Source organism: Lutra lutra, chromosome 11 (genome assembly GCF_902655055.1).
Source record: "Lutra lutra chromosome 11, mLutLut1.2, whole genome shotgun sequence".
In the NCBI taxonomy this organism is placed as follows: domain Eukaryota; kingdom Metazoa; phylum Chordata; class Mammalia; order Carnivora; family Mustelidae; genus Lutra; species Lutra lutra.
In genome coordinates this window covers 46146685-46174551 of record NC_062288.1, presented here as the reverse complement: position 1 = coordinate 46174551, position 27867 = coordinate 46146685, and the positions used below count along the sequence as shown (strand labels likewise).

The window sequence follows — 27867 nt, the reverse complement described above, 5'->3', positions numbered from 1 at the left end:
TACTCCCGCTCTCCAGGATAAATGTATATGCTACAATTCCTGGTGTGTTCGGAAGAACAGACATTTGACTGAATTCTTTACAGTTCTTCTACTTCAAAGGACAAACACCATCAGGCTCTAACAGATCTTGAGTTTTGGTATCAAGATGTCAGGTCATCTGAAGAGTGATTGGCTGACAAGGAAATAAAGAACATGAACTAGCTTCAGTTACATACATACGCAAGACTCCCCAAAACAACATGCCTTTGTGGGTTTCAGTTTAGGACTGGGTCCACTATGTGTTTTCATCTCACAGATAATTCACTCCAAATAAAGTATAAAAATTGCACTGCTGCAAAGAAGTGGACATCAAAGAAGAGGACTAAACAAGGATGAAGCAAAGGTATTTGGCAATCCTCTGTGCCAGTAAGACGGAGACAGAGATCCCAGTTTGGGCAGCTGTGTTTGTATACATTCTAATCCAGGCTGAACATTCGGACTCCTTACCAAGCTGAACGCCCATGTGACTGGTAAAACTTTGGCATAAACACAGACAGTGTTATGTATGCGAATTCCTTTTGCAGCCTGATATTTATGTCTTGGGAATTAAACATGCATGTGTACAAAGGCAGAGTAGATCTGCACATATGTACAATATTTATAGAGTCTCTTCTCGCCAGCACTGTGCTAGGCTCTGGGGAAATGAGATACATAGTGATACCTATTTATAAAAAAATGTAGAAAATGCAAAATGTTCTTTAACCGTTGTTAGAATAGATCTCACTGCATGTTATCTTCCTTTATGAGGTGAGTGCTAAACACACTATAAATTATTTAATCAAATACATAGAACACTAAAATTTGAATTTGCTTAGTTTTCCCTGTGCGTCTTCTATGCACATAACTTTAAGTGACTAAACGAGACCAGGACACCAGATTTCTTGTGTGCCATCCTGAGGCACTCTGACAACAAAACGTTTCACACACGGAAGGAGGAAACTTTTGGTTCTTTCTTAGATTTTTAAGATATCCGAAATTATCTACTAGAGGAACTCTGGGGACTGTCCTGAGATGACCGAACTTTCTGCGTGATCCACGATGTTCTGGAATCACAGCCCTCGCTGAGGTAAGAATTAAAGGTAATTGCATTAGAAAATCACATTTTTTTTTCCAGGAAACCCTCAATTTCAACACTTTGGTCTGCACGTAGCAGTTGAGGTTCGAAGCTGCCAACAAATGAAATAAATCAGTTCCACTTAGTTAAGCAGAAAGGGAACATATAAAATGTCAGATAGTTCTTCGAATCTGCGGGAGAGCCAGAGACCCTGGCTTAGGGGCTACACAGCCAAAACCCATTGCAAACTTCTTTCAGGAATTTCCTGTACTAGCTCTTTCTATGATGTCACCTCATGCTCCCTCCTCAGCCCCTGAGCTCCCACGGTAACTGCTCTCACAGAAGTCAGCAAAAGACTGTCAGAGCCACATCTGACAGACAGTGCTTGGATTTTTATCTCCCTTGATCACTCAGCAGCTTTGAGACTGAAGACTCTTCTTTCCCCCAGGTTTCTCAGATACCACAGTCTAGTCTTGTTTTCCTTTCCCTCCTTCTTTGGCCTTTTCTTCTGAGGGTTGTTGGAAGCTTTTATTTTCCAGTAGGGGAATTTCTTTTTTTAAAGATTTTATTTTTTTTTTGACAGAGAGAGAGATCACAAGTAGGCAGGGAGGCAGGCAGAGAGAGAGGGGGAAACAGGCTCCCCGCTGAGCAGAGAGCCCGATGCAGGGCTCGATCCCAGGACCCTGGGATCATGACCTGAGCTGAAGGCAGAGGCTTTAACCCACTTTAACCCAGGCGCCCCAAGTAGGGAAAAATTTTTAAGTGTTATTCTTTCACAGCCTTTGACCTTGACCTTCACCTTTTCTTTCTCCACAGACCTCTTAGGGCTTCCGCATTTCCTCTTACCGTTCCGAATATCATCAAAATGATGATGACTCCCAGATCTATATGCTGGAGACACAGCCTAAGCTCCTGATCTGTGTTGCCAGCACTTATGTTAGCATGAGCTCATGGACATCACAGACTCAGAACACTCAAAACCAAGCTCATGTTCCTCCCACAAAGCTTGTCTGTTTCCACACTCTCTCTCTCATGAAATGACAACACCGCTCGCTCAACTGACTAAGCCAGAAAACTGCCATCACCTTTATCCATCTATTTGTCTCACCCTTTACATCCAGCCATATGAAAAGTCCCTACTTCAGTATCTCTCAGGACTATTCACATCTCTCCATCCTTGAGGCAACGACTCTAGTTTTGACCATTACTGTTCCTGTCTGGATGGCTGCCAGCTTCAATGGTGGTTCTGCCTCCATTCTTATCCCTTCCAGTGCATTCTCTACCCTGCAGCCAAGGAAACTTTCTATTATGCAAATGTGATGACTGGCTTCTTTCTCTAAAATCTTTTAGTGGTATCCTGAAGGCTCCTAGGATGAAGTCCAAACTCTTTAACATGTTTTAAGGTCTTCCACTGATCTTGTTTCTGCTTACTTGTCAGCCTTAATCTTCACACACAATGCACCAGGCGTCTGCACTAGATGAGATTACATCCAACTATATGTAACTAGTGACCCAAAATCACTGAAATTGGAGGGAGGGCCCATTATTATTTACCATATCAAGAAATTCAGGGGTAGAGCACCTGGGTGGCTCAGTGGGTTAAAGCCTCTGCCTTCGGCTCAGGTCATGATCTCAGGGTTCTAGGATGGAGTCCCGCATCAGGCTCTCTGCTCAGCAGTGAGCCTGCTTCCCCCCCTCTCTCTCTCTGCCTGCCTCTCTGCCTACTTGTGATCTCTGCCTATCAAATAAATAAATAAAATCTTTAAAAAAAAAAAAAGAAATTCAGGAGTAGACAGTTCAGGGTTAGAACATTGGCTCCACGATATCATCAACCTCCTAGGCTCCTTATTATATCTTTCAACCCTACCACCCACAGCTCGGGCTTTTCTCCTTATGGTTTACTTCATGGTTTCAAGATGGCTGCTTCATCTCCATTTTCCAGATAGGAATCATCCATATTCCAGATAGGCAAGAAAGGAGGAAGCAACAAGGAAAAGAGATAGAATCTGTAGCAGGAGAGTAAAACTTACCCAAATCACCTAAACATCTGCTTATGTCTCAGGGGCCAGAACTCTGCCAAATGGACCTTAACTGTAAGTCAAGTGTTAGGGCCAATTTAATGTTAAAACCTGTTTAACTATTAGGGCCTGCTTAGCCAGAGCGACTCCATATTGCCTAGGTAGCCATATTGTTGTTTACATCCACGGACTTCATTCCGGGAATAAACGCCCCTGTAGTTCCTGGTATGGTTCCGGGTATCTATTCCGGGAGTAAACGCCTTAACAATAGAAGCCACATACCTTGGGTCTGCGGTTATGCCCTATAAAACCAGCCTGTGAGATCAGGAGGGGTTGCTCTCTTTGGAGGCGGCCCTGGTTGGTCAGTCTGACTTCTAATGCTTGGCATAGAATAAAGCTTCACATAACTTTCACTTCATCTCAGTCTCCTTCCCCTGGTTGGTCAGTCTAACTTCTAATGCTTGGCATAGAATAAGGCTTTGCGTAACTTTCACTTTGTCTCAGTCTCGTTCCTTTGTTAACGGACCCCAATATCAAGGATAAACATGTCGTATTTTTTGTGTTTGTTTTTTATCTTTTAACCTAGATGGTTTTCTCCTTTGAATAAAATCAGAATTCTGTTCATAAGAAAAAGTAAAAATTCCATATGGACTAGGGACATCTCGATGGCTCAGTGGTTCGGTGGCTGCCTTCAGCTCAGGTCATGTTCCTGGGGTCCCTTGCTCAGCGGGGAGCCTGCTTTTCCCTCTTCCTTCTTCTCCCCCTGCTTGTGCTCTCTCTCTCTCTCTCACCTTCTCCCTCTGACAAATAAATAAAATCTTTTTTTTTAAATTACATATGGACTAAATAATAGCATTTAGCATAGGAGCTTTCTCTGAATTCCTGAAATATGAAACATTTTCTGGAAGGAACTTTTGTCATTACCCCTGTTACTCTTTCCCCTGGAACAGTTTTTCATGACGCTTATTTGCCTGGCTAACATCTACTTATTCTTCAGGTCTAGCTTAAATGTTACTTCTTGTAGAGCGTCTTCTGTGAGGCCCTCCTATCCTACTCTCCCTCAAATTTCAGACTAGCCTCCTTACTACTCTCAGTATGATTGACTGTTTGAAATGTGATATGATTTTTCTTTAATGCTCTGGCTTTTCCACTACACTCTGCCTATTTTGATCACCACTGTATGTTTTTTTTTTTTTTTTAAGATTTTACTTATTTATTTGACAGAGAGAGAGATCGCAAGTAGGCAGAGAGGCAGGCAGAGAGGGGGTGGGGGAAGCAGGCTCCCTGCTGAGCAGAGAGCCGGATGCAGGGCTCGATCTCCATCGAGGCTTTCACTCTGTGCACAGTTATACAAGGAAATTTGAGTTGTAATGTTCATTTGTACCTGTGAATGTGATCTCATTTCAAAAAAAACATTCTTGCCGATGTAACTATGGCTCTCGAAATCAGATGATCCTGCGTTAATGGGGTGTGCCCTAAATCTGGTGACAAGTGTCCTTATAAGAAGAAAAGACAGTGAAGGAGGCCTTGTGAAGGATTGGCGATGAGCCAAGGAAGACCTAGAGCTTCCAGAATCTGAAAGAGCAGGAAGGAGTCTGCCCTAGAGTCTTCATAGTGAACGTGACCCAGAGGACACCTTGATTCTGGATTTCTGCTTCCAGAGCTATGAGAGAATAAATTTCTGCTGTTTTAAGCCACCAAGTTTGTGGTAATTTGTGATGGCCGCCTTAGGAAACAGACAATTTATGAGAGTAATAAAATAACTACAACTAAATTATCTGATTCGCAATCCTCCCGACTCCCTCACCCTTCTAAGGAGGCAAGGCTCTCCCCTCAGGTCGGCCAGTTATCGCTTGCTTGTTCGCTTTTGTTGCTTTGGGGCTTAATCATGTTGAAGGGCGAAAGGGAGAGTAACAGTAAGAGCAGAAATTGGGCTAGAGGCTGGGAAGAGATTAAGTAGGAAATACAGCAGCTTCTGCGAAGAGGAGATTTGGGGGAAGGCCTGCTCTGTGTTCTTCTATATTAAACCCCCTTTTGTTGCCTTCTCTAGAGAACTTCAACCAGCCCTGGAACTACTTCAGAGGCTTCCTGGAGCGGGGTCTTTTTCTCTTTAGTTTGCATTATTAACTGAAATTAGTGTGGTGGTGAGGGACACGTAAATTAGGTTACATTTTTATAACCAGAAAATAAAGGTGATTTCTCCGTGACAAAACAAAATGTGTGTGTGTGTGCGTGTGTGTGTGTGTGTGTGTGTGTGTGTGTGTGAACACCAGGGTACTCTTGATATCTTGTATTCAGAGATGGCTACAGATGTTCAGGAAAAGCAAAGTTTCTTTTACTTCTGCCCCGACCACAGGCGCCCCGACCCACCCAGACTGACAGCACCAGGATCTGTGCCTCCAATTGGACAACAGATGTTTTCTGCTTGTCTCAAGAGCTTCTATCTCTGTATGATTTGCCTAGGAAACTGACCCTAAAAGTATTATTCCCTTATCTAAAAATGAAAATTACGTGTCAAATCTGCCTTCTGGGCTCTGTAAGCACCAATCCAGCCATGATCTGCTGTAGCCTAGAGCACAGGCAGAGAGCCCCCAGACTCCTCTGTCTCTGGCCCCATAGCCTGCACACGTTAGCCCTGCAAGTGTGCCGTGATCTACAGGCAGGGTGTCTCCCCAAAACAACAGCAGCAGCAGCAGCAGCAGTTTTATGAAACCCCTTAAATCCCAGCAGCCAATGTAACGATGAGGCTCAAACCTGAGAATACCCTTGCTCTGAACACTTAGCTTTTGTTAATTCCCATCTGATTCTCAAGGCGTGAGATCATCGGGCATACCACATACTTACATACAGCAGGCTGCATCTATAAAAATTCCAAGGCTAAGTGTGGTGTGACCTGCGTAAAGCAGGGGGCTGTATACTTCACATGCACGGGGCAACCAATGGCCAGGATTTGCCACAGTGCCATTTTAGCCAACCACCGTATTAAACACATTTAATGTGGTTTAGAATAGGGACAGTGGTTTGTATTATGTTTACTCATGTTACCTGTCTCCAGGTCAAGTAGCAGTCAAATGGATTATTCAACCATTTTCTTCCCCTGGTGACCACAGAGACACTTATTCTGGATTTTATTTCCTTCCTTAACACAAAGCTATCATGGTGGTGTCATGTATTGACACCAAAATGGCCCATGGTCTCTAGCACACCTCTTCCCTCCACCCCAGACCTCACCTGTTAGGGCATCTCCTGACTCCATGGACAGGTCTCGCTATCTGACGTGTGGCTTCCGGTTTTTGAAGGTGGTGCTTGGACATGGTCAAGTCTGTATTTGCCTGTCTACTGTTTACCATCCACAGAGAAGTGGGTTCAACCCATAGACAGATGGGTCAGGAAATGTGCTCCCAAAAAGCACATGCAGCAGCCCTGAATCGAAAAACACAGCAGCTCCACCCAGAATGGGTCACGCTCTCTAGCAACTCGTTCTGTTTTTCATATTCCACGAACTCTCCAACTTCACTGACACCTTGAGGTAATTTGTATCTGAAAAAAATGAGAGCATTGATAATAAATACCTCTGGGACTCCTTCCATAGGCAGAGGGCAGGGAGAAGCAGCGAGCTAGAGACAGATCATACGAATGAGCCTTGACAGCAGCTTTCGCCACGATCTCCCTTTCCGAGCATCTGATCCTTCTAAGATGAGGGAGACAGTCACAGTCCCCCTCACTTCAATTGCCTGCCTGCCTTTTTCATCTTATTCCCTGAACTCTAGCTGACATGAGCTCTGTGATGCATAATAAACACCTAAAACGTTAAGCAAGACTGTTTTCCAGAAGATACAGTTGCTCAAGACTCCTTTTCAGCTGCTATTTCCAGTTCATTGGAAAAGGAAGAGGTCAGGAGGGATTTCCACCTGTTAGCATCTTTGGTGGGTCAATGTTCCAGTGACAACTTGTCCCCATTCATCTCTTCCTTTGACCATTCTAAGGAGCTGAGGGCCATCCCCTGTCGTTCTTGTTCCACTGAATCCAGGGATCATCAGTCCCCTGGGAGGAAAGATCTTATAAAATACATCCCAGCACACGCTAATGCCAATGTCAGATAATTAAGAAATTTGAAATGATCTCATTCTTGTTTATTTGTTTACTTGGGAGTTGACATTAGCCAGAATAATTTGGAAAACATCAACATTAATCTTAATTCATGAATTATTAAAACAGACTGTGTCACAGCAAATTTGCAGGAATAATATTTTAATTCAGTACTGTTCGTAATCAGTATGGAAATGCATTTTATGATCAAGCATTTTTAATGATTTCATTTTTATCATAATAACCTTAAACATAATCCCTCTAAAGAAAATGGACTTTGTCAAAGTAACTACATCAAAAGACCAGTTTTTTTCAGAGGTTCTAGAAAACATTATGACTACTGAATTCTCATTCTGGCATTAGGAAGAAAATGTATTGGAAATCATCATTCCGAAGAGATGGAGACAGGATGAAATATGTGCAAATATCATAGTCCGTTCTGTGCTGAATATGATATCTTAAATCGGGACTGGAGTTGTCAAATAAGTCAGCTGCCATTCACATCATGACAGAGAAAAACACAAGTTGCAAAGCACAAAGCAAATAATACCTCCAATTTGCCTTCCACTGATTGCATTATTACAAGGAAATTGTAAATCAGAATGTTCATTTCTTCGCCAATGCAAAAAAATAAATTTATCACTTAAAAATTGTCATATCTTTTGGTGCACTTTTGTATGCATTATCTGTTGGGTGTATACCATGGAGTGAAATTTCTGGGTCCTGGGGTATGTATGGATGTATTCATTTTAATCAAAAGTGGAGGTTTTTCAAAACCAACCTATCAGTTGCAACTTGAACCAGCACTGGCTGAGACTTCCAGATGCACCACACCCTCCCTAGGATTTTTACTTGGTATTGCCAAGTGAAATATTTTATTTTAGCCACTCCCTAAAGGAGACTGGAGTCGAAGCACTTTTTATAGGTGTAATGGCTTCCTTTGTATCATTTTTCATATAAAGTTATAAGCCTCTGGCCCCACTCCCAGGTTGTTTGTCTTACTGGGGGACAACAGCCAGCTGGAATGAACGGTCATTCTACATATGCTGGGCATATGTGCCTTTGAATCCAAACCCTGTTCAAATGCATCAGGCTTAAAGTGCACGTTAGGGTTTTTCCCCTTCTAATTGAAAGTAAGTTTCAGCTTACTGTTTTGTAGTCAAAGGGCTGGTTGCTCTACACAACAGTATCCATTCAGAGCGTGGAGCTTTGGGAAATGGCTGGTCGAGCTCCCGCTAGGCTGAATGATGAGCCTGGTGGACAGATGCTTAATGTTCAACCCTATAGCAGGCTTCTCACCATTACTGGAAGACAAACATTCCTAAAAATACAGTACAGAGGCCATTCTCTTTACCAGGATTGTTAGAGGAGTAGGTGGTGTAAAGAATAATTCAAGAAGCTACTGAGATAGGAGATAGGAATATCCAGAATTATGCTGGAGTAAGTACAGTTGATCTCTAAATGGCTCTCCAGAGCACCTGGGTGGCTCAGTGGGTTAAACCTCTGCCTTCAGCTCAGGTCATGATCTCAGGGTCCTGGGATCGAGTCCTGCACCAGGCTCTCTGCTCAGCGGGGAGCCTGCTTCCCTCGTCTCTCTCTACCTGCTTCTCTGCCTACCTCTGATTTCTCTCTCTGTGTGTCAAATAAGTAAATAAATTCTTTAAATGGCTCTCCAAGGCAGAGCACTTCTGACTGGCTGTATTTTCTTGTAGGGAAGCATATCATTTTTTTTTTCTTTGATGCCTTCTGAGAGCATATGTTATTGCTGTGATGCATTCAGAAATCATATTGCTATGCTTTCTTCTCTTCTCTTTCTTTTGGGCAGGTTACAACTCCACAACCAAACTGAATAATCATTTTAGGCTTTCACAAGCTTATCATCTTGCCGCCTATCCTGTCTGAGATTGCCATTCAATGGAGGTTAACTGAGATCCTTCTATATGCCTAGAAATCAGAGATAAGAAAAAGCCACTAGATAAACTACAGAAACATAGTGAAATACAATTTACACTGAGTCACTAATCTTGCTCATTATTAATTTTATGAAAAAGTACTCTGATTCCTTCTCACCAGCTTTAAACAAAAGCTTGCCTGATCCTGACAAATATTTTTTTATTATTTTTCATTCCACTATTATTCCTAGAAATAATGCTTTCCTATATTGTTTTTGTCTAATGCTCAAGTGCCATCTTCATTATATACAGATTAAACTTCTATAGCAAGAAGATTCCTTTTTAGGTAAATGCCTATTAGGTAAACATCAGTACTGAGTCACGTGGCCACGATGGACTCCAAGTAAGGCTGAGAGATTTTGGTTTTACCTCATTAGCCATGTATTTGCTAAAATTTTGGTCGATTCTATGATTAGAAGGAATGAAGGGATACTGAACACTAGGGTACCCTAAGTAGCTTCTACCATGATCTATATGTATGATAACTCAGTTATCCTCTGTCTCTTTCATCCCACACACGTCCTTTCCAAGAGTGAGCAACGCAGAGTTCACTGCCGTGCCTCCAGTCGCCAAGTCCCGCACACAAGTGCAAATATCCTGACGTACAGTGATGAAATAGAATCAGGAAAACCATAAGAAAGATTCCTACTGGGACATGCAAAGAATGGGAAACCTACAGAATCACTTGTCTAGAGCAGTGCTGAGATCTTGCTGGATAGAAAGGGCAAAGAGTACTAGAGGTACTAGAGGTGGTACTAGAGCACTAGAGGTGGAAAAAGTTCCTTAATGAAATCCTGCTTTTCTCTCTCTCTCTCTCTTTTTCAAAAAGATTTTGTTTATTTATTTATTTATTTGACAGAGAGACACACAGTGAGAGAGGGAACACAAGCAGGGGGAGTGGGAGAGGGAGAAGCAGGCTTCCCTCCCGCAGGGCAGGGAGCCCGATGTGGGACTCGATCCCAGGACCCTGGGATCATGACCTGAGGCAAAGGCAGACGCTTAACGACTGAGCCACCCAGGTACCCCATCCTGCATTTCTCTCTGAAAAGCCCCTTGTCATTTTGGTCTCTGGGCTTTGCCCTTTGGGAACCTCTCCTCTGGCCCAAATCCCCGGGGACATAGCTCCTATCCATGTTGGAGAGCATCCATCCCTTCTTTTCCATGCTAGATGGATGACAGACAAGGAGTGCTATGTTTTGAGCAGAATTTAGCATGAGTTTCTCTCTGCTGAGAGGATCTCAGGTGGTGCTTTATGGCTAAATAATCACAGATATTTGCAGACTAGACTTGTAAGTACTTTAGTGGTATAATTGGATCAAAATCCGAATTGACTCCTTGTCTACTTGGTTCCTGGTAGTTGTATATGAAAGAAACCACAACTGGAGGCTTTATCTGGATATCACCGTAACAATCATCCCTCTCTCCCTTAAATTAAGAGCAGCTATGATGAGAGGAAAAACACCCTTAATCTGATTTTGGATTGGCTCACATTCCTGGCTGAGAACACTTAAAGGAAGGCTCCTGAATAAGGTCCTGAGCTACAACTTTATCTACTGTTATTTTGTTTATAGAAACAGTTGGCTTTTCCAAGTTACTAATCCCTTAGTCAATTTAGATTAAAGGCCACCTGCTGAGAAGAGAGCAGCCTTAGATCCCCTTTCATCTTTGCTTTAAACTGATTAATTCCCGCCTGACTTCATCTCTCTCTTAGAGCACATTGCTAAAAGCTGCAAGGAACCCCCAGCACACATTAACATTCTGCACTTTCTCAACCTTAGCGGGCATCTAATCTGCCTTCCTAGTAACCACTGGTAACAGTTTTATTTACTGTTTTACCATATAAAGGATTATGAGTATCTCAGCCTGTAATACCTACTTACTCATAGCACGCCTGTCATTAAGGCAGGATGCCATATATTAGAACAATTTTAATTTATTTATATTTATTATTATTATTATTAATTTTATATTAGAACATTTTTAGGAAAAACTCTACTTCTGGAATCAGTTTTTGTATTAATGAGGGTACAGGCTGAACTGCTCTAAAGAGACTCCAGGATACAGTGGCTCAAATACAGCAGAATGTACTTTCTTTTTTATTTATCAATCTTAAAATAAGCAGGTCCAAAATCTTTCATCTACTACATGAGGCTTCTGTCTCTGGGCCCAAGGTAGCCATTCAAGCTCTCGTCACTTTCCAGTGAGTGGGAAAGGAACAGAAAAGTGGAGGACAGAGAACTTCCTTTTTAAGGAATTGACTAGAAACCTGCCCTTAGAACTCAAAAGAACTTGTGCTCATATGTCAGTGGCCGGAATTTGGTCAGACGACCACACCTTGCTTCTGGGAACGAGAGAACATGAACCTTGAAGGCATGTAAGTGGGTTTCTATTACTAAAAGGAAAAAGGTGAGAATAGATAATACAGACTGATTAGCAGATACAGATATACCATTAATATGTTTTGTTCCCCCCTTGCTTGTGTTTTTGACATCATTTTGAGAGAAATGGCACACATATGTAGAAACAGTATTTTTAGTTCCCAAGTTACATATAAAATTACATATTTTCAATCTCGATTTCATATCTTTTGAGTATTCAGACTGTTTATCAGCACCAAGTCACTATCAATAAAAATATTTTTTATTTGCAATACATTCTGCGTTTTTATTGTTCTTTATCCCTTAAGTTACACTCCATTTTTTTCAGAGCTAGAGAGAGCACCTCTTTGGACTTCTACCTTCTACTTTCTGAATGTTCAATATAATTGCAATGTCTTACTGATGTGCTGGGTTATAGAAAACTGTATCTGGTAAATGCAAAAAGTGTGTGGATATATAAAATGGTTAATAACATTACAACATGAGGTGAATATTTTTCTTCCAAAAACTTCTTCCCCAAAAATTTCTTCCATAAACAAAGGAATTTTCCCTACCTTCTACTTAGGTGTTGTTTATTTAATTTTTTACTTCTCACCTTTGCATATACAGTAAATCTCATGGAGCACAAAGTATTTCAAATCAGGAAGAGAGTTTCTGGCACTCAGGTTTCTTCCCCATTGCCCCACACTCACCACCATTATTGTTTTATTTATTCTACTCAATCCTTGAGCTTCTCCAACACCCCCTTCTCTTCCTGCCAAGGTTGCTATGAGTAGTGAATAATTAATTTTGCTTAAAACTCCATTCCTCGGCGCATCCATTTTTTGACACGTCCATGAATTTTGGTTTTGTTCACGCAGTTTATCTTGTCTTCTCCGTATTCTGTACATTGGAGACTGGCCATGCTCTTGTTCATTGTCTCCTTCTCTTGTCATTTGGTTTAGCCTGGGGTGGCCGCCAATGACCTCCCCTGACTTCCGGTGTTTTCCGGAAGTCCACACTCCCCAGTGAAAGCTATCTTGTATGTGGATTGTAAGATGAGCAGGCAAGCAAATGTATGCTTACCTATTAGAGAACCCGAGGTTAAAAAGTAATTAAGCAATTTACCTAATATCCCCGTCCCAACTAGTAATGATAGAGCCAGGGTCCTCCCAACATTTCTTTTAGTTAAAGGACCTATGAAGACACCATGCAGTGTTTAGTGGGATGTTGGTATCAGAACCAACTACACTGCTTTCTGACAAAACAAAGGAAGTCCAATAGATCAGTCATCTGTCCATTATATTTCTATTAGATGCCATCATAGGGATGCCCAGGAGGGACTGTGGTTCTGCTGAGACTGCAGCTGTTTCCTTTCTGTGGGAAAAAACATGCCTGGAATGAAATTACACCCTTTCCTTTTGGACTCAAAAAGTCCATAAGTACTAAATACATTAAAAAAATAAAAACCAAGGCAGCTAGAAATTTTAGGATCATAGAACATTTTCACTAACTACAGAGTACCGGTGATCCTTACCGGGAAATAGGACATAATAACTTTGCTATTGATGTTTTTTCATTAAAAGCTGTGGAATTATTATTCCGTGGCTATTTGTTCCTACACATTCTTTTGAGCTTGTGGCAGTTTGTTACTAGAATATGAAAGGATTTGCTCCTATGTATCATTTATAAAATTCCTTGAGAAATATACGGTCTTAGGCAGCAACTTCTTTTCCTAAGAAATCTCATCATAAGAACATAAAACAGAGGGTTGTGTGGATTCTGGAGGGATGGTTAGGCTTTATATAAATTTTCTACTTTGAGTAACTGATGACCTCTTGGGGCCTAAAACATTACAAAGGCAAATATAAAATACAGACTTAAATGAGCCACTGATTCAAGGATTGTAAAACCAGATGTTATCTGTATTGCCCTCATAAAGGTTCATGTAAAATAATACTTGACCTAATAAAAAATATGACCTTTTTTGAAGTACTTTTATATTCAGAAATCAAAATTTCAAATAATGATTCCTCTCATTCAAACCCGAGTTGAATATTATGTACCATTAGAAGTCTGTTGGCTAACCTCACCGATGACCTGCTGAGACTATTATCATTCTAGTAATGTCTCTACTGTATCTAAAATACAGGCATTCACAGATATCCTGTACCTGAGAATAGAAAAATGCCACTCTCAAAAACCAAAGCCCAAAAATCTCTTATCAAATTGGATCCTTCAGTTGTTCAAAATATTTTGGTTTTGGCTAAAGCCCAGTGAAATATTATTGTATCTACTCCCTTGTCCCCATAATTGTCCCATATTTACTTTTGTCTTTTCAAGTAGTGTTACTATAATCGTACAGATAGCAAGTGCCTATGTCAGCCCAGGATGAAGGATTTCCTTCTGCCTCCATATAATATTCTCAGGTTGGAGCTAGAACAGCAACTTGGCAAGAACTGGGAAAGAGAGGAAATGCTGACCAGATTTCCCTCTAGCTACAATGATATTTGTCGTCTGTTTTGGAAATGAGGTTTTAAGGCTGAAGGTGGAATAGAGGGAAGAGAGTTGGAAAATCTGTTTCTCAGCTTTCCCCCAATATGCCAACCACTAGAACACTGATTTCACTATATGCCTTTTTACCTCGTGTGGTAGGTAGAATTACAAACCCTCAAAGATAACTACAACTTGCCTGGAACCTGTGGGTACATCACCTTACATGACAACCGTAGGAAGGAGTGGAGATAGGAAAGTCATCAGAGAAGGAGACATTACTAATGGTCACATAGCAGAGGTCAGATAGGGAGAGAGAGAAAGATTTTTGAAAATGCTACACAGCTGGCTTTAAATACGGAAGAAGTGGCCACAGGCCAAAAAATGGAGGAGGCCACTAGGAGCTGGAAAAGGCAAGGAGAGGGATTCTTCCCCGAGAAACTCCAGAAAAATCCAATGCTGATGATCCATTTTATAATTTGGAGCTCCAGAACTGGAAGACAATATACTTGTCTTGTTTCAAGCCACTGAATTTAGGATAATCCGTAACAGCAGCAATAAGAAATGAGTACACATCATTGATGGTAAAATTGATCGTAAATTGATTGTAAAATTGATTCAACATCAATTTTAAATATAGCATCTCAAAATTATAGTGATTAAAACTGAAAAAAAGGCTCCACATACACACACTGGTGTCCATATATTTTAATATCTGTTAAATAACTAAGTCTTAGGTATAGGGTCCCTATTTCATGATGATAAGAATATGGCAAATTGAGTTAATCTGAAGATCTCATTTGTCCTTTATATGAAATATCATGTTAAAAAACGCAGCTGTCCTATCATGTGCTATTATCTCATTTTAGCTTCTCTCCTTAAAATTTCTCTGGGGTAACTCACTACTTTTTTTTCCATTTTGAAATGCAGATCCTCTAGGTTTGGGATTCTTGGACTTGGTGATGTCGATTTGGACTCAATAATCCTATGTCGCAAGGGGCTGTCCTGTGCTGTAGGATGTGGCCTGGCACCCCTGGGTTCCACCCACTAGGGGCCAGCAACTCTTGATGTTCCTTAGTGTGGCAACCCAAAATATCACCAGACATTGCCCAGTGTCCCCTGAGAAATTCACTCTGGTGGAAAGTCACTGCTTTAGGGAATGCACAATTTGGTGAGAAATGCCCCTTAAGCATCCACTACAACATTCACAAGAATATGATTATATTGTGGGAACATTATCAGAAAGACGCGGGTTGTTGTATGACTAAAGGAGGCTAACATCCTCACCGTCATGGATGCCCTTGGACTTCTTGCCTCACTTTGGTCTTTTTCTCATCTTTGCTGCTCCTTCCCACCTCTCGTACGTCTCCACAGTGGAACATCCTGGGAACTCAGTTATCCTGTCAGATGCCTTCTTTATCTACACTTACACCTCATGTCATCATGTCGGCTCTCACGTCTTTAAATGTAGCCATGCACTGACTCATAGCAAATATATGTCCCTGGCCATGAATTCTCTATTGAATTTGACTAGCCTACCTGACGACTTCCACTGACAGTCCGATAGGATGAGCATCTCAAAAGGGAACATGCTCAACTCTTGTTTCCCAGTCAACCGCCTCCTCCCATGGCATTTCCCAGCTCAGTAAATGTCAATTCCTCTGAGAGTCAATTTCTGTCATTTTCTCACAGCCATTATCAAATCCATTATTCTCTTACTGGCTTCATATTTCAAACATATCTGAATCCAGTTCCTCCTCACCACTACCACCATCAGCTCTGGCCTGGATTACTATCCAATCTCTTCACTGGCCTCTCCTTTCAGGTTTGCCATCCTCAGTCTCTTCTTGACTCAGCAGCCAAAGCTATCCTATCAAAATGTGAGACAAATCATGTCACTTCACCGTATCTTACCCAGAGGAAAAATGAAAGTACCACAATTTCTAGGCTATCTATGCTTCTACTACCTTTCTGCCTCATCTCCTGCACTTCTCCATCCCTCTCAATCCTCTCCAGCCACACTGGCCTCCTCACAAAGCCTTGAAAAAAACCAAGCAGCTTCTTTTCCCTCTGGTTGAAGACTCTGCTAGATCTGTCTAGAGATACATCCAGGGTATTAGTCATTGGTCATGATTCTCCAGAGAAACAAATCCAGTAGGAGATGTGTGTGTGTGTGTGTGTGTGTGTGTGTGTGTGTGTGTGCATGTGTGTGTGTGTGTTTGTGTATAATTGAGAATTATTTTTAAGAAATTTGCTCATGTGATTCTGAAGGCTGAGAAGTCCCACCATACTCTGTCTACGAGCTGGGGACCCAGGAGAACCGGTGGTGTAAATTCCCATCTGAGTACCAAGCCCTGAGAACCAAGAGAGCTGATGGTGTACATCACAGTCCTAGGGCAGAAAGCTGGTATTTCAATTCAAGCAGTTAGACAGAGAGAGCCAATTCAACATGCTGCCACATTTTTGTTCCATTCAGGCCCTCTACAGATTGGATGATGCCCACCCATGCTGGGGAAGGCCAACTGCTTTACTCAGTTTACCGATTCAAATGCTAATCCCTTCGAGAAACACCCCCACGGATAACGCAGAAATTATGTTGAACCAAGTATCCGGGCATCTCATGGCGGGGTCAATGGGACACAAAGTTCACCATCACAGACTCAACACCTTACTTCCTTTAGATCTCTGACCAAATGTCAGCTTAGAGAGGCCTTTCCTGTTCCCTCCATCTAACATGGAATCCCTCATCCCACAAATGTTACCCTCTCTGGCCTTAGTCTTTTTTTTTTTTTAATTTAAAAATTTTTAAATTTATTGATTTATTTGACAGAGAGAGAGAGAGATCACAAGTAGGCAGAGAGACAGGCAGAGAGAGAGAGAGAGAGAGAGAGAGGAGGAAGCAGGCTCCCTGCTGAGCAGAGAGCCCGATATGGGGCTCGATCCCAGGACCCTGAGATCATGACCTGAGCTGAAGGCAGAAGCTTTCAGTGGGTTACACTGAGCCACCCAGATGCCCCTCTGGCCTATTCTTTTTATAACACCTATTGCTATAGAGCAGAAGACATATTTGAGAATTTGTTTCTTTTCTGTCTCTGTCCACTAAACTGTAGCTTCACTGAGGACGGGGCATCCTTAACTGTCTGCTCTCTGCTGTAACACCAGGTCAAGGATATATATGAGGATTGATTTATCTATCTGTATCTATATTATATAGATATATTATAATAGATATTATAGATATATATCAATATAGATATATAGATATAGATAGATATCATACATATATCAGATAGACAGATAAATAAGCTAGGATATACATGCCAGGCTACCTTGGCATGTAGCAAATATATTAGGAAAATCAAAACATGATTGCACTCTGTTGAACCTCAAATTTAGAGGATAGTATAACATATTTCTAGAGTGAGAACACAGCCACATTTGACCTGCCTAGAAGCACTATTCTTTTTCAATCTAAAATAAAAGTAAATATGACTATTTTTCAGTGTTTTGACCAACTAGTAAAGTCTGCCTTTATTAACATGGAGGAAGAGTGCCCTCTACTGTGCTGTTTAGATGTACGCAGTTCTAAAGTCTTTTTAAAAAAAAGTCTTAATTTTTGTTTTAATCAGACAGAACATTGATTTAATTAATTTGAAGAGAGTTACAAATAGATAATGTCCATTCTTATTGCTTTAAAATAAAAATCTGTGTCTACAGTAAATGGAGAATAAATCTTATGCTGTGGGCATGCAGATTTCTTGTACCGGGGTAATTACTACCTCAAATTTGATTCAAGGCTAGAGTAGGACATGGAAAGAAATTTTAAGTCAAAGGCATGTTTGACAATTATCAAATACTGTGTTTGAAAGATAAACAATTATAGTTTTTGCTGTTCCTGCATATAAAAATAATATAAGTATGCTCCCTGGTTAATGAAGAGGGCTCCAGAACTGGAGAGAGCTGTGTTTGATTTGCAAAAGGCTCTACTAGGTCTCTACCCTTGCTGCATATTATAATCACCAGGGAGCATTTAAAGACTATTAATGCCCAGATCACTTTCTTTCTTTCTTTCTTTCTTTCTTTCTTTCTTTCTTTCTTTCTTTTTTTAAGATTTTATTTATTTATTTATTTGAAAGAGAGAGATCACAAGTAGGCAGAGAGGCAGGCAGAGAGAGAGAGGAGGAAGCGCGCTCCCTGCTGAGCAGAGAGCCCAATGCTCCATCCCAGGACCCCGGGATCATGAACTGAGCTGAAGGAAGAGGCTTTAACCCACTGAGCCACCCAGGCGCCCCCGCAGATCACTTCCACCAAGAATACTTCTTCTTTTTCAATCTTTGAGCTTTTTAGGTCTCTCTCTTATTAAAGTGGTTCTACATGAAGGGGCCGTTGTGCTTCTCTATCTCCCCAGGGACTTTGCAAACATCAGGGGGCATTTTCAGTTGGTTCACTGTTGGTAGAGGAGGAGAGTGCTACTGGTATGGGGTAAGCAGGGGCCAGGGACTCTACAAATCAACCTGTAATGCTCAACCCCTCCCCACTCCCCACTTAAAACGAGGAATTACAAAATGTCAATAGTGCCACAGTTCAGAAGCCCTGCCTTATTAACTACTTATAACCCCCAATAAAATTTGGAATAGAAAAGATTAGAACAAACAACCGTATTTTGCTCCAGATCTTACTGAGAAACGTTTGTTTTCCTCTCTCAAATAGGATGTACATTTTCTGCAGATCGAGAAACTCCCATTCTACTCCTACTTCATTGAGAGCAAGTCTTTAAAACTAAAAGGGAAGAAATCATAGTGGAGAATAAAGACAGCAAGAAAAGTTTCAGTAACACATTTTGAACTACAACATATGCATCCTGTACATATAAAATGAATACCATTATTCTTTATTTTGACTAGAATTCCATCCCTCTGAATAATTTGTCTAATGTGGTGGTTATTTTGAAATGAATTTTCTAGTGGTCTTGCAAAATAAAACAAAAGGTAAGATAAAATAGTAGTTCATTTTACACAGGTTCCTCATTTTCTGGCCCTTTGCTCAAAGTTAATGTCACAGTCTGATTTCTTATTTAAAATTTCTGATATTAGGGTGCCTGGGTGGCTGAGTTGGTTAAGCATCTGCCTTCAGCTGAGATCATGATCCCAGGGTCCTGGGATGGAGCCCCATGTCAGGGGAGGGGAGTCCCCTGCTCAGCTAGGAGTCTGTTTCTCCCTCTCCCTCTGCCCCTTACCCCCTCCTCGGGCTCTCTCGCTCTTTAGCTCTCTTAAATAAATAAATAAAATCTTAAAAATCATTAAAATCCCCGAGATGTGCTACTTCTGACTAGAATATTATTTCTGGTTAGCACTTGGTTTTCCTGGATTCACTAAATTTTGTTTTCTAGTCACACATTTCATACAAAAAGGAGTGTGTTATATTATTTGAAGTAAGGAAAGGTCTGCAAAAGCACTAGTCACTGAGGACCAGCTATATTTTTTTGGTTTTTCATCCCAAAAATCTTTGAGGAAAATCAAAAAGAAGAAATCTAAAGTTCATATTAAAAATTAATAAGCAATAACTCCATTCAAGAAAAATAGAAAGTTATAAAACTTCTCTATCAATTAAGCTGTATAAAACTGCATTTTAAATCCAGAAGACAAATTTCTGTGAGGATTTACATAAAATTTGGGTTTTAAAATGATACAGTATCCTGGAATAACCACCCTTCTATAATCCACCAATCGCCTTTTTAGAAGTAGATGGTTCCCCTCCCCTCATAATGATTTTACAGGATTTGCAGGTGTTTCTTCAAGCCATAACAGCTTTGGGTATGAAAGTCAAAAACAGCAACTCACTAGCTCACCCTTTCTAGGTAACTTTTATAAATCTTTTTCCCATCTCTCCACCAGCTGCCCTCCACTTTCCTAAATGTCAGGTTTATAAGTCTTCTTGACACAGAAGCCGTGGTTGCTGGTAATTTCTGCAGCCACCTCCAGTGTTGGAGCTGGGCACCGCTGCTCAAGACATCCATCCTCCCCACAATGCTTGTGCTGACCACCTGGCTGGCTCCTTTGTGGTCACCATCTCTGCCTCTGAGGACTTGGGTTTGGGTTTAGGAAAGCAATCTCTTCATAGCTCAGGCTTAAAACAGCAGTTCTGCTTGAGATGAATTTGTTCTAGTTCAGTAGTGACAGGAAAGAACCCCAAGGGATCTCCCTGCTTCTTCAGAATTCAGGCATGACAAAATGAAGCCATTTTATCAGACATGCTCCCAATGCCTGTGTTCTTGGGATCCCCTCAGACTGGCTGCAATCACAAGGTCCATTCCTTCCCTATCGAGTCCATGTTTTGTTATCATCTACCCAAAAAGACCTTCTATAACCACGCTATTAAAATTGTACTCTGCCCCACTCTTGCCTAATATTTCCTGTCCTCCCTCCCTACACACCTTTCCTCCATAGAAGTTATATTCTGATATATTTTATATTATAGTCCCCGCTTATCCACAGGGGATACATTCCATAATCCCCAGTGGATGCCTGAAACTAAAGCTAGTACAGAGCCCTATACATGGTATTTTTTCCTACATGTACATAGCTCTTGTTGAGGTTTAATTTATAAATTAGCTCTTAGGAGTGCTTAACAATAACAACAAAATAGAACGATTATAATATACTGTAATAGAAGTTGTGTGAATGTGGGCTTTCTCTCTCTCACAAAGTCTTATTGCACAGTCTTATTCTTCCTGGGGTGATGTGAGATGATAAAATGCCCGTGGGACGCAACAATAAATGGACGAACCATTGCGTCATGGAATTAGGCTACTATGGGCCTTCTGAGCTTACCTCAGGAGGATCATCTGCTTCCAGACCACAGCAGACCACGGTTAACAGAAGCCATGGAAAGCAAGACTGAGGGTAAGTGGGAACAACTGTATCTACTTATTGCCTTTGTTTTTGTTAGCTTCTTCCCTGGACTATAAACTCCATGACAGTTTGGATTTTGTCTGTTTCATTCATGTTGGATCCAAAGTGCTCAGAATAGTGCCCCACACCCAGTAGATGCCCAATAAAAAGATTTACTGACTGAATAGTCTCTAGAAGTGCAGCTTCTCGCGGCTTCCTCACCACTCACACAAGCTGTGGGTCTCTGCACGACCGATCGCTTTTCTGCCACAATGGTACGGGGCTCGATTCTGCATGCCAGGACCCATGCCAGGACCCAGTCTGGAGCACAGCCATCCTTCATCCCCCAGAGACAGTGTGAGAATTCCTCAGATCGTTCCTTGGCTCTGAGTCCCCTTTCCATGGAAATGTGACTACTGCTCCTCCACAATTTACCTCCTAGCCTACTGCCAAAGTTCGTTTCTGCTTTACTAGTGCTCCTCCTTCTGGCCCAACTCCTATCTTCTGGGGTCTGTTAAATTATTTAAACAAGGAGGCCATGGGGCGCCTGGGTGGCTCAGTGGGTTAAGCCGCTGCCTTCGGCTCAGGTCATGATCTCAGGGTCCTGGGATCGAGTCCCACATCGGGCTCTCTGCTCAGCAAGAAGCCTGCTTCCCTCTCTCTCTCTCTCTGCCTGCCTCTCCGTCTACTTGTGATCTCTCTCTGTCAAATAAATAAATAAAATCTTAAACAAGGAGGCCATTAGACTGACTCGTGGCTCTAACGCTGCGGAGACCTATGTAGGCAAACCAAAATCTAACCCTACAGATGCCTCAAGGTTACAAAATCAAAACCTGAGGACAACCACTCACAAACAGCCAACTGGGCGTTCAGCCTAGCCAATCAAGAATTTCCTTACTTTGGGACGCCTGGGTGGCTCAGTCAGTTAAGCATCTGCCTTCGGCTCAGGTCATGATCCCAGGGTCATGGGACTGAGTCCTGCATGCAGCTCTCTGTGCAGCAGAGAGCCTTCTTCTCCCTCTGCCTGCTGCCCCCCCTGCTTGTGCTTGCTTGCACTTTCTCTCTTTCTGACAAATAAACAAATAAAATCTTAAAAAAAAAATTTCCTTACGTTGCTTTAATTTTTCTCTAGAAAAGTCTTTCCCTGCACTCCTGCTGGTAGAAGGCTCCTAACTGCTTTTAGTTTGGCACTGCCCAATCCAAATTGATTTTTGCTCAGATAAACTCTTGAAATGTTTAATCCACCTCAGTTCATCTTCAACAGGACCCAGATTTCATATGCACTGATATTTAAAATCTTTTATAATTACATAACCTTGGAAAAGTTGTTTAATTTTGACTACTTAATGAGGATGAATTAAGAAATATTAAATTCGTATTTATTTATGCATAAAAGTATTTAACCTTAAAACTAATTGTGTCATTAACTCGCATGTCATATTTAAATAAAATGTCACAACAGAAAACCTTTCCAAAAGAGATGCATTTTAATGATGAAAGACAGCATTAATGAATTTTTTTGTACGTAACCTTTGTGGTATTAAACATGTACTGTCAAATACATATATCTAACCAGATGAGACTATAATTATTTTGTCATGAAAAAGCTGTGATTTCAAAGTCTTTTAAAAAGGCAAAAATGGTAAAGTTACTCTTAGAAGATGATACTTAGGAGTGAATGGTATCAGAGTCACATTGGCTGAAGAAGGCAAATAACAAACATTTAAACCATCTTAACATAAACCTCATTGCAAATATACAATTCTTTTGAACACAGCACATGGAAAGGAGAATAACCTCCAAGGCATTATGGCTTATGTCTGTGGCATATAAAGAACTAGTTTGGTTAAAGTTTTCTGAATTATAAAATTCCCTGATAAACTCCCCTAGATTATGCATAGCTTTTCAAACTTTTAAAAGGTCATATAAAAAGATACAAATGAGTTTTCAGCAGAGCTAATATTGGTCCATAATAAAAATTTACTTTAGGTTATTTTAAAATACTGACATAAGAAAATTCTAGTTTAGAAAGAATTCCAAACCAATACAAGGCATTAAAAAATCGTCATAGGGCTGAGGTTAATTTTCTAAAGTCAAACAAACAAAAAACCTTTCTTCCCCTCAAAACAGCAATGGGACAGTGGCTCCAAAATATTTTTTTTTTCCTATAAAAACCTGTTTACCACCTTCTGGAATCCCAGCCCAGGAACCAGCCTGTAAATGTGGGTGGCTCATGGCCCTGTTTTACGATGACTATTGGTGTCCTCTTGTCTCTTCCAGAAGGGTCTGTCTCAAGATACATTTTGGCTATAAAGAATTGAAAGATAAACATATTCAGTTATTTGTTTTTAAAAAAAAATTATTTAAATTCAGTTTAATTAATATATACTGTATTATTAGTTCCAGAGGTAGAATTCATCAATTGCATTTAAACACCCAGTACCATTACTTCAAAAGCCCTCCCTGATACCCATCAGCCAGTTACCCCCCTCCCCACCCACCTCCCCTCCAGCAACCTTCTCTTTGTTCCTTATAGTTAAGAGTCTCTTATGGTTTGCTTCCCTCTCTGTTTTCCTCTTATTTTATTTTTCCTTCCTTTCCTCTGTGTTCATCTGTTTTGTTTCTTAAATTCCACATATGACTGAAATCATATGGTATTTGTCTTTCTCTGACTTATTTCAGTCTTAAGTCTTCTGACTTAGCAGAATATACTCTAGCTCCCTTCATGTTGTTGCAAATGGTAAGATTTCATTTTTTGTGGTTGAGTAGTACTCCATTATATATATGCATATATATACATATATATGTCCCACATCTCCTTTATCCATTCATCTGTCGACGGACATCCGAGCTCTTTGCACGGTTTGGCTATTGTGGACATTGTTGCTATAAACATTGAGGTGGTTATGCCCCTTCAAATCCCTATATATGTATCCTTTGGATAAATACCTAGTAGAGCAATTGCTGGGTCATAGGGTCAGTTAGTTTTGATTAAACTAAAATAACTATGGAGTGAAAAGTCTCCCAATAAAAATAATGAGTCAAATTTTCATTGCCCTGAAGAGCCAAATACTGTTCCATATGAACAATTCCTTATTGATTTCTCTCATCTGCTATGGATTGCACATGAGAGTCTAATGATTGCCTAAAAATATTTCAAACTTTATAGAATTATCCTTACGGCATAATTATTCTTGTACTTTTCAAAAATTAAAAAAAAAATTTGTTCCAGAAAGAGCAGCCTTACTCAAAAACAATTTTTTAAAAAATCTAGGTTATCATAGTTACAGAGGTTTTACTAGTTCTATAATAAAGTGAATTTGAAGTTTGCAGAATAAATTGATGTAATCATGTTCTAAATTAGGTAACAACATTTTTCTTATTCTTATTCTGAAATTCTTCAGTTCAAAAAAATTTCATTACACTTCAGTTCAGAAAGCAAAAGCTTATTAGATTCTGCCCAGTTTTAATATGTGATTTTGAAGAATGTGGTGAAAAGAGCAGTCAGGAACTTCATAATAAGCACTCAGGGTAAATGCCATCATTGTCCGTAGAATCTCGCTTACCAGACTTCAGAGATTCTGTCCTCTCAACTTCATTGGCGTCTTTGCCGACCCAAATAAAAATCTGAAAAACGAAACAACAATAATACGTACTGTTTGGGGAGTGTTGGCTCGGTGCAAGCCCTATACCAAGAGCTTCTCACACATGGCTCATATCATCTTCACAGCAAGCCCCCAAGTTAGGGACGTGGAGAAGGAGGTACAGGGAAGGTGGTCCATCACTTTCCCAATGTTTGCATTTACTAGGAGATACTCAAAGCTGATATCCAGCCAGTTTGGCTCCAGAATTCACATCCTGATATTTCAAGTTTATATAGTATTTTCTAGTTCATACACTTGATCAAAACAACACATTGCCTGTTTTCTGCAGCCGCCCCTTTAAGGTCTGTATGTAAGGTAGTCATTATCCCCATATTATTTTTCTCCTGCAGGGACCTCAGCCTCCCTTGCAAAGCCTCTGCCTTAAGCCTATAGTGTACACCTAAAACTGTATCGTCTAACACTTTGGTAAAAGTGCTACAATGTTTAGTATTTAAATATTGAGGTTTTTAAAATTTTTTGAGGTTTTTTTTAACTGATATAATTACATATTCTGTATGCATCCTTCTTGTCAAATGCATAGGTTGTGAACTTCAATGCTGAAACATTCTCTTGAATTACCTTAATTTATTTTTAAACATTTTATTTGTTTATTTATTTGAGAGAGAGAGAGAGAGGGGGGAACTGGCACATGAGAGAGCAAGCATACCCAAGAGCTTGGGGAGAGCCAGAAGCAGGCTCCCTGCTGAGCAGGAATTCCTGATTTGGGGGTGGGGGGAGGTACAGCTGCTCAATCCCAGGACCCTGGGATCATGACCTGAGCCAAAGGCAGACGCTTAACCAACTGAGCCATCCACGTGCTCCTTATTTTATGATTCTTTTTTTAAAAAGATTTATTATTATTACTTTTTTTTAAAGATTTTATTTATTTGTCAGAGAGAGAGAGAGAGAGCAAGAGTGAGCACTGGTAGACAGAGTGGCAGGCAGAGGCAGAGGGAGAATCAGGCTCCCCACTGAGCAAGAAGCCTGATGTGGGACTCCATCCCAGGACGCTAGGATCATGACCTGAGCCGAAGGCAGCCGCCTAACCAACTGAGCCACCCAGGCATTCCAATTATTATTACTTTTTAAAATATTTTATTTATTTATTTGACAGACAGAGATCACAAGTAGGCAGAGAGAGAAAGGGAAGCAGGCTCCCCGCCGAGCAGAGAACCCGACGCGGGGCTCGATCCCAGGACCCTGGGATGATGACCTGAGCTGAAGGCAGAGGCTTTAACCCACTGAGCCACCCAAGTGCCCTTATTTTATAATTCTTAATACACAAAGATGTTTTTATTGACATGATGTTTTAAATTTCATATCTACAAATATGTGATCCATTCACCTGGAGACAATCTGTGACTAGATTCCAAATTCTAACATGTTAATTCTAGACCAAGAAGCTAAGGGATAATATAACCAAATGATTTTAGCAATTAAGAACAGACCTAAAAGTCTTTACTTACTGGTGTTGACACTAAGAGTAGGCCTAATTCAGATGCAGGTATCATAGTTGTTCCATACATTTTAGTTCCTAATATATCTATTTTTCCCTTCTATTATTATCAGTTTACACAAAGGCTAAACAACAACAACAACAACAAAACCCCAACTATCAGATACAGCATGCCAAATCCCCATTCATTTCCTCCCAAATAAAGCCACACATAACAGCAACATATTTTCTGTATAGAGTCACAACTATTCTGTGTCTGTTTCTTCCCCAGGGGAAAGGACCCCTATGATGACTCCTTGTAGGATTTCAAGAAAAACTCTAAATCTTTGACTTTGCCGTGGTACTGTACCCCCAAGGCATTGTACCCACTAATGCATTTCCTACTTAAATGAATGGATGAATGCATGAAGAAATTAGGAGTGAATGAATTTTATACATAAATGAAAAATAGAACTTTTATGCCTAAAACTACACAGCCCCAGATGGTAGCATGGAATTTTTTCCACATTTGGAAATCAATTTGCTACAGGTATCAGTTTTATTTTTTGCCAGACTGTGTTGAGTCTTTCTAAAATGTAGCCTAAACCCACAAGTCCATTTATTATTAGACTTTTGCCATTTTTCAAAGCCGGTTTCGTTGGCTCCCAAGTATAAACACACCAAATACGATTTTACCTGTTCCCAAGCATCTAGTAACATGACATCATCTTCTGCTAAATCGTCCTGGGTGAACTCTCCTGGAACCTCTTCAATCTGAAATGTTTGAAAAAGCCTTAGGATCCAAGAGTACAGCAATAATTTTTCTAATATATAGGGTACCAATGCATTGTATTATTTTAAAGCATCACAAAAATAAAGCTTGGTAGCCATTTTTTTGTTCTTTCTGGGTAATAAATATTTAGGTAATTATTTGTTTGTTTAATCGTCTCTCACAAGCTGACGGAATCTGATCTGGGAAGCACAGTGCTTACGACAAACATGACACCGGAATGCCTCAGGGAGTCTATAGTCCGTTTGACCACAGTTCCACTGCCAGTCCCTTGTGACAAGCTGCTTCACAGATCTCCGTTGCCTTCTTAGTCCCTAAAGACATTTGAGCTTATGGTCTAAGTATTCAGTTGACTTTTATTTTGTAGGTCAAGATTATTTTAATAAAATCAATAGGTCTGGTCATTTTCGAAATCAACAGTTTTTTTTTTTTAAAGATTTTATTTATTTATTTGACAGAGAGAGAAAGAGAGCCCAAGTAGGGGGAATGACTGGCAGAGAGAGAGGAAGAAGCAGGTTCCCTGCCGAGCAGAGAGCCTGATGTGGGGCTCCATCCCAGAACTCCAGGACTATGACCTGAGCTGAAGACAGATGCCCAACCAACTGAGCCATCCAGGCACTGCCTAAATCAACAATTTTTGACACAATGATATTCCATATGCAAAGTTTTATTATTATTATTATTTTAAATGTGTTAAATCATGTTCTCTGTAGTTAATTTTAAAGTTTGCTAGGGAGGGTTAGTTTAATGCACACACTACCAGTGGGCAGGTATTAATCCAAAGTTCCAAATTTTTAAAGGATTCTGGATAACGAAGCCCCTGACCCTTAGAAAGGTATGGTAGACAGGGCTATAGTTCATAACTCTTCACTCTTTCCCTCTGCTGTGTGACTCTGTAGTACAATAGAGTAAGCGGAGATAGTCTTGGCCTTGGCCATGTCTTATCAGCAAATGTGACTCTTCAGGGACCCTCTTGTGCTCCTGGGCTCAGTTGTGGGGAAAACAGGCATGAATCCAACCTGTAGTTCAAAAGAGAACCTTCCAGCTGGGCCAGGCCTGGGTAAACTTGGTCCCAGGCAACCTGCAGCCTTCTGACCTTAATACAT

General features: G+C 40.6%; 1 protein-coding gene and 1 long non-coding RNA gene across 2 annotated transcripts in view; both read right to left on the bottom strand.

Annotated features, from left to right (window-relative positions):
• Positions 1-7: 7 nt before the first annotated feature.
• LOC125080795 (uncharacterized) lies at positions 8-21411 on the bottom strand. Its single transcript, XR_007121482.1, has 3 exons — positions 21074-21411; positions 8350-8521; positions 8-172 (listed from the first exon to the last, which is right to left on the bottom strand). It is a non-coding gene; the product is annotated as an uncharacterized LOC125080795 (long non-coding RNA).
• Positions 21412-22357: 946 nt separating this feature from the next.
• Positions 22358-27867, bottom strand: part of SCIN (scinderin) — an 82816-nt gene continuing 77306 nt past the window's right edge. Inside the window, exons 14-16 of the mRNA XM_047694891.1 lie at positions 26668-26745; positions 24459-24519; positions 22358-23199 (exon numbers count right to left, since the gene is read on the bottom strand). Coding sequence (XP_047550847.1) covers positions 23072-23199; positions 24459-24519; positions 26668-26745 — 267 coding nt within the window. The 3' untranslated portion in view covers positions 22358-23071. The remainder of the gene's footprint in view (positions 23200-24458; positions 24520-26667; positions 26746-27867) is intronic.